The sequence below is a fragment of the Martes martes genome (genome assembly GCF_963455335.1).
Source record: "Martes martes genome assembly, chromosome: 13".
NCBI lineage: Eukaryota > Metazoa > Chordata > Mammalia > Carnivora > Mustelidae > Martes > Martes martes.
The window spans coordinates 64,400,395-64,413,077 of NC_137901.1; the positions used below are offsets into that span (position 1 = coordinate 64,400,395).

General features: G+C 58.5%; 2 protein-coding genes across 7 annotated transcripts in view; one reads left to right on the forward strand and one right to left on the reverse strand.

The window, feature by feature from the left end:
* SMARCB1 (SWI/SNF related BAF chromatin remodeling complex subunit B1) overlaps positions 1 to 2,985 on the forward strand; it is a 36,706-nt gene extending 33,721 nt beyond the window's left edge. For both annotated transcript variants that reach the window (XM_080822256.1, XM_080822255.1), the window contains exons 8-9: positions 2,109 to 2,240; positions 2,638 to 2,985. In XM_080822256.1, coding sequence (XP_080678382.1) covers positions 2,109 to 2,240; positions 2,638 to 2,677 — 172 coding nt within the window. In that variant the 3' untranslated portion in view covers positions 2,678 to 2,985. The remainder of the gene's footprint in view (positions 1 to 2,108; positions 2,241 to 2,637) is intronic.
* A 1,888-nt stretch (positions 2,986 to 4,873) lies between these two features.
* On the reverse strand, positions 4,874 to 7,188 carry DERL3 (derlin 3). 5 transcript variants are annotated; one of them, XM_080822259.1, is made up of 7 exons: positions 6,985 to 7,188; positions 6,806 to 6,871; positions 6,647 to 6,720; positions 6,435 to 6,528; positions 5,775 to 5,970; positions 5,215 to 5,305; positions 4,874 to 5,115 (listed from the first exon to the last, which is right to left on the reverse strand). In XM_080822259.1, exons 1-7 carry the CDS (start codon positions 7,075 to 7,077, stop codon positions 5,034 to 5,036), a joined length of 696 nt encoding a protein of 231 aa, XP_080678385.1. In that variant the 5' UTR covers positions 7,078 to 7,188; the 3' UTR covers positions 4,874 to 5,033. The 5 variants fall into 5 exon arrangements, with proteins under 5 accessions (XP_080678385.1, XP_080678386.1, XP_080678384.1 ...); XM_080822260.1 differs by having other exon boundaries at positions 4,888 to 5,115; positions 6,806 to 6,868; positions 6,985 to 7,088; XM_080822258.1 differs by lacking the exon at positions 5,215 to 5,305 and having other exon boundaries at positions 4,888 to 5,178.
* Between the last annotated feature and the right edge of the window lie 5,495 nt (positions 7,189 to 12,683).

A 12,683-nucleotide genomic window follows, 5' to 3' on the forward strand; every position in this document is an offset into this window, starting at 1 on the left:
GTGTCGGGTTTTGTCCCCTGCCCACTCCCAGTTGAGCAGCCATGGGTAGGTCATTTCCCTCCAAGACTCTGTCCTTCTCATTTGTGAAGTGGGCCTAGTAGTGTTTCCTGGCTTTTGTGTCATGCAAGGGCATAAAAGTGAGATCACAGCAAGACAGCCCTACAAGCTGTGGCCCAGGGCCCTCTGTCACCTCAGCTATAGCCCTCCCCTGCCTGGGCTCTGTGTCCTGACCTGGACTCTGCAAGAAGGTAGGAGCATCTGGGGTCCCAGGTGACCTCGAAGCCGTGATGTGGAATCCCCTCAGAGGAGGAGTGGGAGGCAAGGTGGCTCTCCCCACCTTTGTGTTTGTCCCAGACCCGAGGCAGGCCTGCTGGCCCAAAGCCCATTCTTACAGGGTTGGATCGAGCAGTTCTTATTTTAGAACAAACCCACAGGAGTGGAATCTTTCCAGAGCCAAGGGGAGGTAAACAAAGGGGCCTCCAGAACCTACTCACGAGCTCTTTTTTAAATTAAGAGGAAAACATGTTTTGCTCCCCTCAGTGTGGGCTTGGCGCCTTTCATGTCTGTCCTCCCGAGGAAGGCGGCAGCTGGGAGGCCTTGAGGTGCAGGATGATGTTTGGGTCTGTGGCTGGGTGGTTTAGGATTGCCAAACCACGGCCCTGGCTGCAGAACAGCTGTCAGGAGCTGCTGAGGAGGCTCGGCCTCGGGGAACCTCGGGTGGGGGCTTGGCGCATCCACTGGCCTCTGAGTCACCAGCACAAGCTCGGGCTTCAGGGACTAGCTTCAGCAGCAGGAGGTGAACCCCACTCCTACAGAGGAGACGGGGGGAGCCCTGGGTTATGGTGAGAGCCTTAGCCCATGTCTGCTCACGTTCCTTGAGACTCTGGGATGAGGAGAAGAGCACAAGGGAGGCGAGAGCTGGCCCTCGGCTGCTATGTGCCCACTGGACACCCCTCTCCAGTGGGCCACTCACACAACCTTGAGCACCAGTTACAGGGAGACTCTGTGACAAGGCTCCTGGCCCCTGGGGAGCCCCTTCCCAATGCCAACATAGTGGGCATACGTTGGCTGGTTTAAATAACAGTAAAGCTCTGAAAAGTTCCACAGCCGTGATATTGTTCCTGGCTTCCAGATGAAATATCAAAACCAGCAATGCCCAGAGCGAACAGTGTTCCGCAGGGGGGCAGACACGTGATAGGACTGCAGTGGAGGGGGCTGGCCTTCTGGGGGTGCTGAGCCTTGGCGAACAGGTGCAGGCCACCCAGCTGGAGGAGAGAGAAAAGGGCCTGGTGAGGTGACGGTGGTGACAGGGGAAGGGGCTGGGAGAGGTCACTGTGAGGGCCATGCTCTGAGGCTTGGAAACCATGGCCTGGAGAGGTAGCAGCTCAGCTGAATCCTCCCTCCAGTGGTGTCTGCTCCTCTCCTCCCCACGCCCATGCTGTGTCTCCTTGGCAAGAAGGGGCTTAGGTGGCCATCAGAGTGGTCATTGAGAGGCTACGGAGTGTAGTGATTTGGAGACAAGGGTCCCAGGCCCAACTATCTACCTTAGGCAAATAGCCCAGTTCTCTGGGGCTTAGTTGGGCCGGTGAAGTGGGCTGAAGGGCAAGTGTGCAGACTATTCAGGAATAGGCCGGCCCAGCGGCCTTCAGTGGGATGAGGCATCGAGGCTGGTGGGTCCTGGCCCTGGACACTGAGTGGGATAGACTGCCCTCCCCTGCCTCCCCAGCAGCGCTCGTCATGGGGAATGCCCTCCCCAGGCTTATAGACAGAGACACCTAGGCAGCAATCAAGGGCGTGTTTGAGAGTGCTTTGAAGAGAGGCCGTTGTTGGGGGGGCCTGGCATCTCCAGTGACTCTGCCTTCAGGTCTGAGTGACAGGTGATGACCGGGCCACTCCTCTCAGGAATGCTGTTCTGAGGAGCCAGGCATGGAAATGGCCCAGTAGGGAGGAGACAGAGGAGGGAGCAGGAAAGGCGTGGGCCTTCCTGCCATGGCCTGGCTCCAGCATTCTGGCAGGGGGTGGACACTATTTCTGGGGGCGTTTCTAGCTGCTACTCTGTGAACTCAGCAGTCACTACCCGCCCCACCCCACACCACCCCGGCCCACAGTGAGAACCCCCTACCCACGGTGGAGATTGCCATCCGGAACACAGGGGATGCTGACCAGTGGTGCCCGCTGCTGGAGACTCTGACAGACGCCGAGATGGAAAAGAAGATCCGTGACCAGGACAGGAACACAAGGTATCCCCACCCCCACCCCCCCAGGCCCCTTACAGCTGGCTCTGACCAAAGGCACTGTCTTGAAGGCAGGTGAGGGATGCGATGACCTGGTTTTGGGGGGAACCGAGTTACCAAAGGCAGGCCCCTGGGTGGGTTTCCCTGCAGGGAACAAAAATAAGCCCTCGGGTTGGGTCTGACCACAGTCCAGACCTACACATCTGGAGCCCTGGAGAGGTAGGCGGGACCTGAGCAAGCTGGAGTGAGGGCAGACTCAGGACCTCCAGCAGCAGACAGGCACAGGCTGAGTGGGGCTGGGGATCTTCCCTCTTACCATCCATGTCCTGTCTCTGTCCCCATTCCCCCGGCTGCACTAGAGATCCCTGGGGGGCTCTGGGTTACTCCTTCTCTCCTCCTGCAGGCGTATGAGGCGTCTTGCCAACACTGCCCCAGCCTGGTAACCAGCCTGTTGGTGCATGGCTCCCACGGAGCGTTCAGAAGATTGGACCGCCTCTCCTTCATCTCCTGGCAAGGAGGGAGGCAAAGGGGGCAGGCCGGGGCCATCCTGAGGAGCATGGGGTGTGGGGAGAGCTTCCGGTCACCCTCCCCTGGGCACACATTCCAGTTTCTGAGCCCCAGTCCCCACCCAAGTCCCTGGTCAGAAAGAGGCCTCATTTTTGGATTGTGTTTTGTTTTTGTATAGGAGCCCCAGGTAGGGCTAGCAACACTTTTTAAATAAAGACAACAGGTCATGTTCCATTTTTTCAAAGTGGTAGCATAAAAATAAGGGACAAGGAGCAGGGTCTGGCTGGGTGGTATATGGCCAAGGCCAGCACACCAGGCCTCTCGCCCTTCTGTGCCTCAGAGCCCCAGGTGGGCAGGTGGGGGCTGATAAGGCTGCATCCAAGGCCCTCAGGCCCTTAGCCCGCTACCCACCACCTGTGTCATCCTCCAACGAACAGAAGTGAGGCCATGAGGTTCAGAGGGCAGGGGGCCGGCTTGCCTGTCAGTGACAGCCCCACCCTGTTCCAGCTCCACCCCGGCTGGAGCCCTGAGCCCGGCCAGCAACTCTCTCAGGTGGGTCTCAAGTGTAAGACATGTGGAGCGGCATGCCTGCCTAGGGCTGGGGTGGGGGGTTGTGGTGTGTTGAGAAGGGAGGAACAGCCCTGGGCCTCTCCTCAGCTCTGCATCCTTGTCTCATGGGGAAATGTCCCCACTCTACAGAAGGCACGTGGTCTCCACAAGGGTGTCACGTGCGGGTCTCCTCACGGAGCAAAGCAGTGCTTGGTGAACTGGGCCCATGGCTGCAGTCTTGCCGAAGAGAACAGACCCCAACACCGGGTGGCTGCCATTAGCTCCTGCCGCGTCTTCCCTGTTGGGTCAGGGCACCTCTGCTCCCCGGGCATGGCAGGAGCATGGTGCCACCTGGCTCCCAACCTGAGCCCCACACTGGCCAAGGGCAGAGCTCTTGAGTAGGAATTGGGGTCTTGGTTGCCAGGATATAGGGGTAGATGGGCCTGGCGCTCTGGGCTGAGGTTCCTATGATCACGTCCTGGGACATGACAGCTCCTAGCTCCTGGGGAGTTTATATTCAGGCCCACTGCCCTTCATCCAGGAGTGCAACTTGCTGGAGCGAAGTTGGGCTTCACTGGAAGGCCCTGAACAAAGAGGAAGATTCCAGGACCAGGCTCCCCTGGCTTTGGAGACAAGTGGGCTCCATTGCTGAAGGGTTTGCTTGGTCCATGTGCCCCTGCAACTGGTGGGATGGACTGAATACTGCCCGCCTCAGCCCCTCTGGGCAACCCAGCCCAGTGCTCCTACAGAGCCAGCTGCAACTCCACACGGTTTCCCTACAAAATTAAGGTCAGACTCCATGATGAATACTTGTGTCATCCGTGAACGTGACAGCCTAGGGCTGGAGGAACGCCTTTGCTGCTGATCATCCAGGAATCAACTGTAATTCTGACTAGTCTAGGGCAATGAGGAAAGTTGGCCAGGTTGTCTGGTACCTGCTTTACCAAAGAAAAAAGTGAGCTGTGGTATCAGATCAGGCTCCTATGGTCCTCAGCTACAAACATCAGGGAGAGAACTTTGCAGAACTCTGCCGAGGTGAAAATTTCTCAAAGCTTTGGGGTTGCAGAAAGAGCAGAGGACCCCGGTCTTGGCCCTCTCCTGCACCTGACCCCATGGAGCCTCGGCCAAGTCCCTTGGCTGCTCAGCTGGAAAGTGGGGCGAAGGTCCACTTGTTGCCCATGAGGGACAGAAGGAGCCAAGTGAGGCGTCAGCCAGGGTACCATGGGCAGGAGCCCCTTCAGACTAGGCCTGGCATGATGGGCACATCCCAGTCCTGGCCCCAGCCAATGAGACCTGGCCAACCCCTTTGCTGCCTGGCCTGGAGCAGAGATCAGTACAGGTGGGATTTGCCCAAGGCTCCATCAAGGTGTTGGCAAAGCTGGAGTAAGAACACTGAGTATGCCATCTGTGAGCTCAAAGCTGCTGGGCAACTGTGGGCAGGTTCTTGACTCCCTTTGGGCCTCCCATCCTACCACCTACAGTTGGTCTGAGAGAGCAGGCCAGGGTTGGTGGCCCTAGGTCAAGGCCATCAACACCTGCCCAGCATGGAAGGATGTGGCCAGCCAAGGCAGGGAGCCAGTGCTGCGGGCAACGAGATGCAGGTCGTTCTGTTTATTTGAGTGGGCCCTGGGCACCAGCCCAGTTTCCAGGACAGGCTGCTCTCCCGTAATCGGGAGTTAGGGGTAGAATGGAGGCCTGCCAGAGGCCAGGAAAACAGGCCGTTGGGGCTGGCCCTGGGTAGGGTCATTGCTGCAGGGGTCCTGGCTCCTCCTCCGGGAGGGGCAGGTAATTGGGGTCCTCCTGTGGGGCATCCAGTAGCAGCTTCCTGTAGGGAGGGGCCCACACTGAGCTGAGGCCAGCGGGCGTTCCCTCTGGTGTAGGGAGCCATCTGAGGGAGGGTAGCAGAATTATCTCTAGCACTCACAGGAAACTGGGGGTCAGCAGCAGCCTCTTTCCTCCAGGCTGGTTGGGGAAGACGTCCTCTAGGAAGTAGTAAATGTGGCCCACAGCAATCCCTGTAGGAGAACCCTGGATGGCTGAGGCCACTCTCCACGGTCCAGAGCCCGAGGCCCTCACAGCCTACTCCCTGCCTCCATGCGCAGGCAGGCCAAGCAACCTCAGGCCCCAGAGTATGAGTACCCAATGTTCTGCACAGACTGCCAGCACAGGGTTGACCTTGAAGGACAGGCTTACCTGGCCCAGAAGTGGGCAGGACGTGGGGGGTGGGGGGGCTGAGTACATGGGAGGAATAGGAGCCAAGGCTGGCACCTTGACACACCTATCCCCACCCCTGGTCAGGACCCACATGAGCATCAGTACACCTGAAGATGGGGAACCCATAGCTGGCTGGGTTGTTCAGGGGCCAAGAGAACAAAGGAGCTAGAAGATCCAGAAGAGGGAGTGGGAGGACAAGTAGAGTCCTCCCAAAGACCATCAGGTACCAGATGGCCTGTTTGGGGAGGGCGGATGCACAGGCAGGCTCACCCAGCAGATCCACGAGAATGGAGTTGCCCAACAGCAGAGAGAAACCCATGAGCGCCCAGGGCAGGAATGGTGCCTGGAAGGTGAGGAGGCCGAAGAAGTTGACTCTCACTTGGGGGTTGCGGCGGCTCCATACATACACCAGCATGACTGTGAGTGCCTGGCCCAAGAAGAACAGGCTGCCCAGGAGCCCCAGCAGCTGAGCCAGAGTCAAGGTGCTGGAGGCCGCCTCCTGGTGCAGGCTTCAGAGCTCCTGCCCAGGGCCCCTCAGACTTGCTAACGCCCTGGAATCCTCCTTAGTTTCCCTTCCCTCATCACCCCTCTGTGCCCTTCCAGTCAAGGCCACACTATGGCTTCAGGCCCCACAAGTGATCTGCCGCCTTGTCCACCCCCAGCCTCCAAACACTGCCCGTCATTGCCCCAGTTTCTCCTGACAATGGGCATGCAGGGCTCAGCCCCCAAGCGCGCCACCCGGCTCCCCTGCACATTGCCCTGTGGTATTTTGTGTACAGCATTGAAGAGCTGGCGCTGACATCCGGAGCTGAGTCCACTATGTACGGTAAATGCATCCTAAACTGGAGGGAGCGACTCTGTCGCTCACCGGCCAGTACAGGCTGGACCAGAGGCACTGCGGCCTTAATTTCAGAGCCCTAGAAAGGATACGGTCATGAGGACACCCCCGAAAAGGAACATGAAGACGAAGTCAGCCGTGCGGCCGCGGAACGAGCCCTCCTCCAGCATGCGGCAGTAGCGGAACCTGCGGCGTCCGTAAAGGAAGTGCCACCAGGCAGAGCCTCAGTTTCCCCACAGCGCGCATCCCCCAGCCCGGCGACCCGCCCACCGCTCCACGCTTGGGTCCGCGCGGTACAGGATACACGAAGAGCATGTTGAAGAAGAAGCTGAATCCCAGGGGCCCAAAGAAGAGGAAGTTGGTGACGAGCCTCCAGACCTACAGAGATGGGAAGGAAGGCGGGAGGTCAGGCGCAGGGCAGGCAGGGCCCGGCAGTCAGGTGCCATGGGCGGGGCCGCCTCACCTGGAACTTCCGGAACACGAGGTGTGGGTTGAAATAGAGCTGGAAGGGGCTGAGGAGCTCCAGCTGCTGCGGAACCAGGGACGCGTCAGGTGGTGCCCCCGGGAACGCAGCGGTAACCATGACGACACCCCTCCCGGACTGCAGCCACGGAGATGCCCCCACCCGTCTAGCCAGCTTACCACAGCAGCGGTGGTAAGGACGCAGGCCGCGGTGTAGGCCCGCGTCACCGCGGGCACCTGCAGGAACTCGGCCATCAACCACTGCCACGCCATTGAAACTTCTTTGACACGCGTGGCCCAACCTGCTGCGCGCTCTTTAACCCGCCTCTAAAGCCCGCCTCACTCTCGAATTCGGCCAATCTGCGTCGGAGGCGCCGCGCGCCCAGGGTCGGGGGAGGGACCCTGGGCTAGGTAACCAATAGGAGGAGGAAGCGGGAAGCCGGGGGCGGGACAGGGGAGTGGGCGGGTCGGAACTCGGGACCAAAGAACAGGCCCCACGGTTGAGCACGTGGCGGTTGTTGTGACGGCTGGCGTGGCGGCGCGGGAGAACGTGTGACCAATGAGAAACGGGTCGCTTCGCGGCAAGCTAGAGAGAACCAATAGCGAGGACCCACAAGATTTGGGGGGCGGGGCTGAGAGTACTCCGCGAGTGAAGAGGAGAAAAGACCGCGGAACTGCGAGACCGGAAGCGGCGGCGTCACGCTGGGCGGTGGGCAAGGCGGAACCAACGCGAGTCTGGTCTTGGAGGCTCTGTGAGTCCACCTAGCGCCGCCAAACACTTGGTCTCGTCCTTCTCTCCTGCTAACAACCAAATACAGTGCCACCTGACCCTTAACAGAAGAGGCGATCAGCACTGTGTCCAGCCGCCCCACCCCCGTACCCCCGCTGCAGTCCACTTGACCCCACGCCGACTCCTGTGGGCAGTCTTCGAACCCAAAACGCCAGAGTGCCAACACCGGCCAGAGCAAGTGAACGGGCTGGAGAGGGCCTCTTCATTTTTTTTTTTTTTCTTTAAGATTTTATTTATTTGACAGCACGTGCACAAGCGGGGGGAGCCGGGAGAGGCAGAAGCAGGCTCCCCCACGGAGCAGGGAGCCCGACTGGGGGCTCGATTCCAGGACCCTGAGATCATGACCTGTGCGGAAGGCAGACGTCTTAACCAGCTGAGCCACCCAGGCACCCCGTTTTCATCATTTTGATGGAAAAGAGAAACTCCATTTATTCATTCATTAAGTCCACTGTTTATTGAACACAGGCTGTGTGCCAGGCGCTTTTCTGCATGTGGGAGATACAGCAGCCAAGAAAAGATGAGGAGACAGGTAGTCATAGGCCCATACTAATATGAGAGCTTGTAGTTCCCACGACAGTAAACTGACGCAAATAATGCCAAGACTGGAGGGTTGGGTCCTGAGCCATCACTGCAGGTGGGGTGATCTGAGAAGCCTCTGCAAGCAAGTGACGAGCAAGTGACGCTTGATTGTCACTTTATTTTTTTTTTTTTAAGATTTATTTATTTGACAGACAGAGATCACAAGTAGGCAGAGAGAGAGGAGGAAGCAGGCTCCCCGCCGAGCCGAGAGCCGGGTGTGGAACTCGATCCCAGGACCCTGGGATCATGACCTGAGCCAAAGGCAGAGGCTTTAACCCACTGAGCCACCCAGGCGCCCTTGATTGCCACTTTAAAAAGACCCCTGTGGGGGCATCTGAGTGGCTCAGCGGGTTAAGCCTCTGCCTTCGGCTCAGGTCATGGTCCCAGCGTCCTGGGATCGAGCCCCGCATCGGTCTCTCCGCTCATGGGGGAGCCTGCTTCCTCCTCTCTCTCTGCCTGCTTCTGCCTGCTTGTGATCTCTGTCAAATAAATAAATAAAATTAAAAAAAAAAAAAAAAGACCCCTGTGGCTGCTGCAAGGACAGTAAACTGCCTGAAGAATCTGCCAGCAGGGGAGGCTGCAAGGCACCACGGTGGCTTGGGCAGGGTGGAGCCTGGAGCATGGGGGAGGGGTGGGAAGCACTTTTGCCCATTGATGGGACAGAGCTGTGAGAGAGCAATCAAGGGTGACTTGAAGGTCTGAGCCACATGGTGGATGGATGGTGGTGGCCTTTACCAAGATGAAAAACGCTTGGGGAAAAGGAGGGCAGATGGAATCCCATTATGGCCCTGTTGAGTTTGGGGCGTCTGTGTGACGTCCACCTGGAGAAATCTAAGGGTGGTGTTGGGGGAGAGATTGGCCAGGCAGTCCAGTTGTGGATATCAGTCCTCTGTACACCAGTGGCCTGTGTAGTCTTGGGCCCGTGTGAGGCATCCAAGGGGTGAGGCTAAAGGGAGAGAAGATGAGGCCCCGCCTGGGCGGCTTACCGTTCAGTGGTCAGAGAAGGCAGACCTGGCCAGCGAGGCCCAGGGAGGCTGGAGAGGGCTTCTAGGAGCTGAGCCAAGAAAGGGCTTCAGGAGCAAGGCAGTGAGAAGCTCACAGAGATGAGGCCCGGGAACGGTGGGATGCAGCCATGCCAAAGCCCCTATGGGCAGGATTCTGGAGGATAGGAGGAAGAGGAAGGTGCCCAAACAGATGTGCCTTTACCAACATGGGGAGCTCAGGTGTGGACGTAACTGTAGAAGACAAAGAATGCCCTGGGCCAGGGCAGTGAGGTCCCCCGAGGAGACTGGAAAGTCTGAGAACCAGCTGACAGAGTTATCTCAGGTGGATCCTTAGAAAATAAGTGTGCTAAGAGGGGTTCCCTAGGGAGTGGCTCAAGGAGTCCCCAGGGGACAGGAGCAGAGGGAGGGGCTGAAAGCATGAAAGGGAGCTGTGCATTTGGCTCCGGAGTGAAACAGGTCTGGCCTGATTAACAGTGGGAATTAGACTAACATGCTGAGAGTTTGGGTGGTGGGACCCTCCCCCTTAGATGGCCTCCATTGTCCAGCAAAGCAGCCAAGGTCATGTTTGAGGTGGGCCCAGTGGAGTAGATCCCATCCAGGTGGAGGCAGGGCTGCAGACGCCAGGGCTGGCACGCGCCAGGCAGGAAAGCCATCCTGGGAGGTCAGGTTTCATGTCAGTGTGGGGAAGCAGGGGTATTCCTGCCTCCAGGCACCCAGCAAGCTCTAGGCCCTCCACTCAGGGTCAGGCCAGGGGTAATAGGAGGGGCTGTCGTTGTGGACAGGGGCATCTGTCTCCCCTCTGATTGGGGCTGATAAGGCAGGCGCCTGGCTTAGGGACAGACAGAGAAGCACATTCCCCAGGGAGCCCGGGAGGCTGGGACAGGTGGGGACATCCAGGGGAACAGTGGCTGGATTTTAGGGCAGATTCTCCCTCCTCAGAACCCTGGCTATTCGCAGGGGGAAACTGAGCCCCAGTAGGAGGCACAGCAGGGTCTGAGGCAGACCTCCGTCACCAGTCCAGGCTCTTCCTGTCAGTCGCAGGCCCAGGGCGGTTCCACTTCTTGCCTCAGGCACCTGCAGACAGTTACTTAGGGAGAGGAACCCTGGACTCCCCATGGTCCCAGGGGCCTAGAGATGTGGGCAGGCAGCCTGACGTCTATGGGGCTGCTGGTCTGAGTGGGGGTTGGGGGGTGAGGGGTGCCAGCTGGGCCCACCCTCCCTCTTGGGCTGAGGATGAAGCTGAAGGAGGGCCTGTGGTCCCTGGGCCGGGTGACAACGAGCCCTGCTCCTTAAGCTGCCTCTCTGGCCTTGCTGTGTTTTCCTTTTGACATGAACCTGCCCCTTTCAGACCCTGGGCCTCCTCCATCAGGGGGGCTTTCCCTCAGGGGCTGGGAGCTCAGTGCCAACCCCCTTCCTGCACATGGGTCCCCAACTGTGGTGGGAAGACCGCCCCCACAACTCCAGTCAGCCCCTCCCAGGAGCAGCTGTGTCCCCGTTGGCCCTTCCTGTCTGGGTCATGGTGTATTTTTAGCACCAAATCCGGAACCTACTCGGCAGCAGCTGCCTGTGGCCGGAGTGCAAGAACAATAAACCGTCCAGGTGGGCTCTGTCAGGCCAGGGCTGGCCTTCTGAGCTTGGTAGCAGATTCCAGACTTTCCAGGAATTAGCAGGTCTCGGGTGGATGGGAAGGGAGGAGGCAGCTTGGGGCTGAGGAAGAGTAGCATGAGCCAGGCCCATCTGGGGAAGAGTCTGTGCAAAGATCCTGAGGTGCCATGGTGCGGGTGCAGAGAGAGGCAGAAGGCATGGCAAGGAAGAGGGGCTGTATGCACTGTGAGGCTGAGCAGGACTGTAGAGGCTGCGGTCCCTGCCCTGAAGGGCAATGAGGAGCCCTCTGAGAGTTTTCAGCATGGTGGTACGTGCCAGTCAGATGGCAGCTCTCGGGAGGAAGAAGGAGACGAGAAGCGCTCATCTGAGTGGAGAAGGATGGCAGCTGGCCTGCATTAGAGGTGAGTGACAAAGGGAGGAGGTGGAGGGGCACCTGGGTGGCTCAGTGGGTTAAAGCCTCTGCCTTCGGCTCAGGTCATGATCCCAGGGTCCTGGGATTGAGCCCCACATCGGGCTCTCTGCTTAGCAGGGAGCCTGTTTCCCCCTTTCTCTCCGTCTGCCTCTCTGCCTACTTGTGATCTCTGTCTGTCAAATAAATAAATTAAAAAAAAAATAAAGTGTTCTGTAACTATATGCTACAATTATTAAAAAAAAAAAAAAAGGGAGGAGGTGGAAGCCACAAACCTTCGTGAGTGATTGGCAGACAGGTGAGTGTCGGGGAGGGCCAGATTTCAGAGGGAAACCTCCCACTGGCTTGGGACATGTCAAGTCGGGTGCTGTGGGACATGACCACCTCAGGGAAGCCCTCCCTCCCTGGCCACTCCAGCTTGGTTCTCCCAGCCCTTGTCACCTATAGCACGGGTAGGTGCCTCAGCTCACCATGCTCTCTATGCCTGGAAGTCCTCGGTGATCTTTGAGCCTCAAGAAGGCCGAGACCTGTGTTCCAGTGCTGGATCTGCGGCCTGGGGGCTGGCACTGAGACCTGACCCTGCCAGGTGGGCCTCTGTGTCCTGGTCTGTGAAATGGGCTAGTGGGAAGAGCCCATCTGTAGAGCCTCCTTCAACTGTAGTCTGTCCTGCTGTGAGGAGTATCAGATTTCTGGGCAGGGGCCCCTTCCTGGGACACAGTCATGGCTGCCCCTCGTGCCCCCCCCCACCCCCCGCCCCTGCAAGGCTGGTCTCTACCCTGAAAGAGCGAGAATGCACCAAGGCAGGACTCTCTCCCCGAGGCTGGTTTTCTTGCCTGCCTCCTCCTGGTCCAGAGATCTCCCAGGGCTGCAGTGGGGAACATTCACAGAGGAACATTCACAGAGGCCTCAAGGGCCTGGGAGGGAGGCAGTAGAGTCTGTCTTTGGTGGGGATAAGGGGAAAGATACCGACATTGTGCAGGGAGGGCCAAGAGTCGTGGGCTTGCTGAGGAAGGATTGCCGGGAGGGCAGGAAGACTCTGGACAATGACAGTGGAGAGGGCACGCAAGGCCAGGAGAATGCCTTGAGCAAAGGTGTGGAAACATGGAGAATCCATGTCTCAGGCCACCTGGGTGGCTCAGTCGTTAAGCATCTGCCTTCAGCTCAGGTGATGATCCCGAGGTCCTGGAATCGAGCCCCACATCGGGCTCCCTGCTGAGCAGAGAGCCTACTTCTCTCTCTCCTGCGCCCCCTGCTTGTGCTCTTTCTTTCATTCTGTCAAACAAATGAATAAAATCTTTAAATTAAAAAAAAAAAAAAAGAATCCATGTCTCATGGGCGGCAAGGACAAGTGGGGGCCTGAGAGCCAAGGTTGGAGCCAGTCGCCACGGTCAGAACAGTGGCTCAGCGACCCCCTCACCGGATTCTGCACCCCCTCACTGAAGCCCCTCAGTGGGTTCCTGGACCCAGTTCCGATGCATGTGTGTGGGGCGTG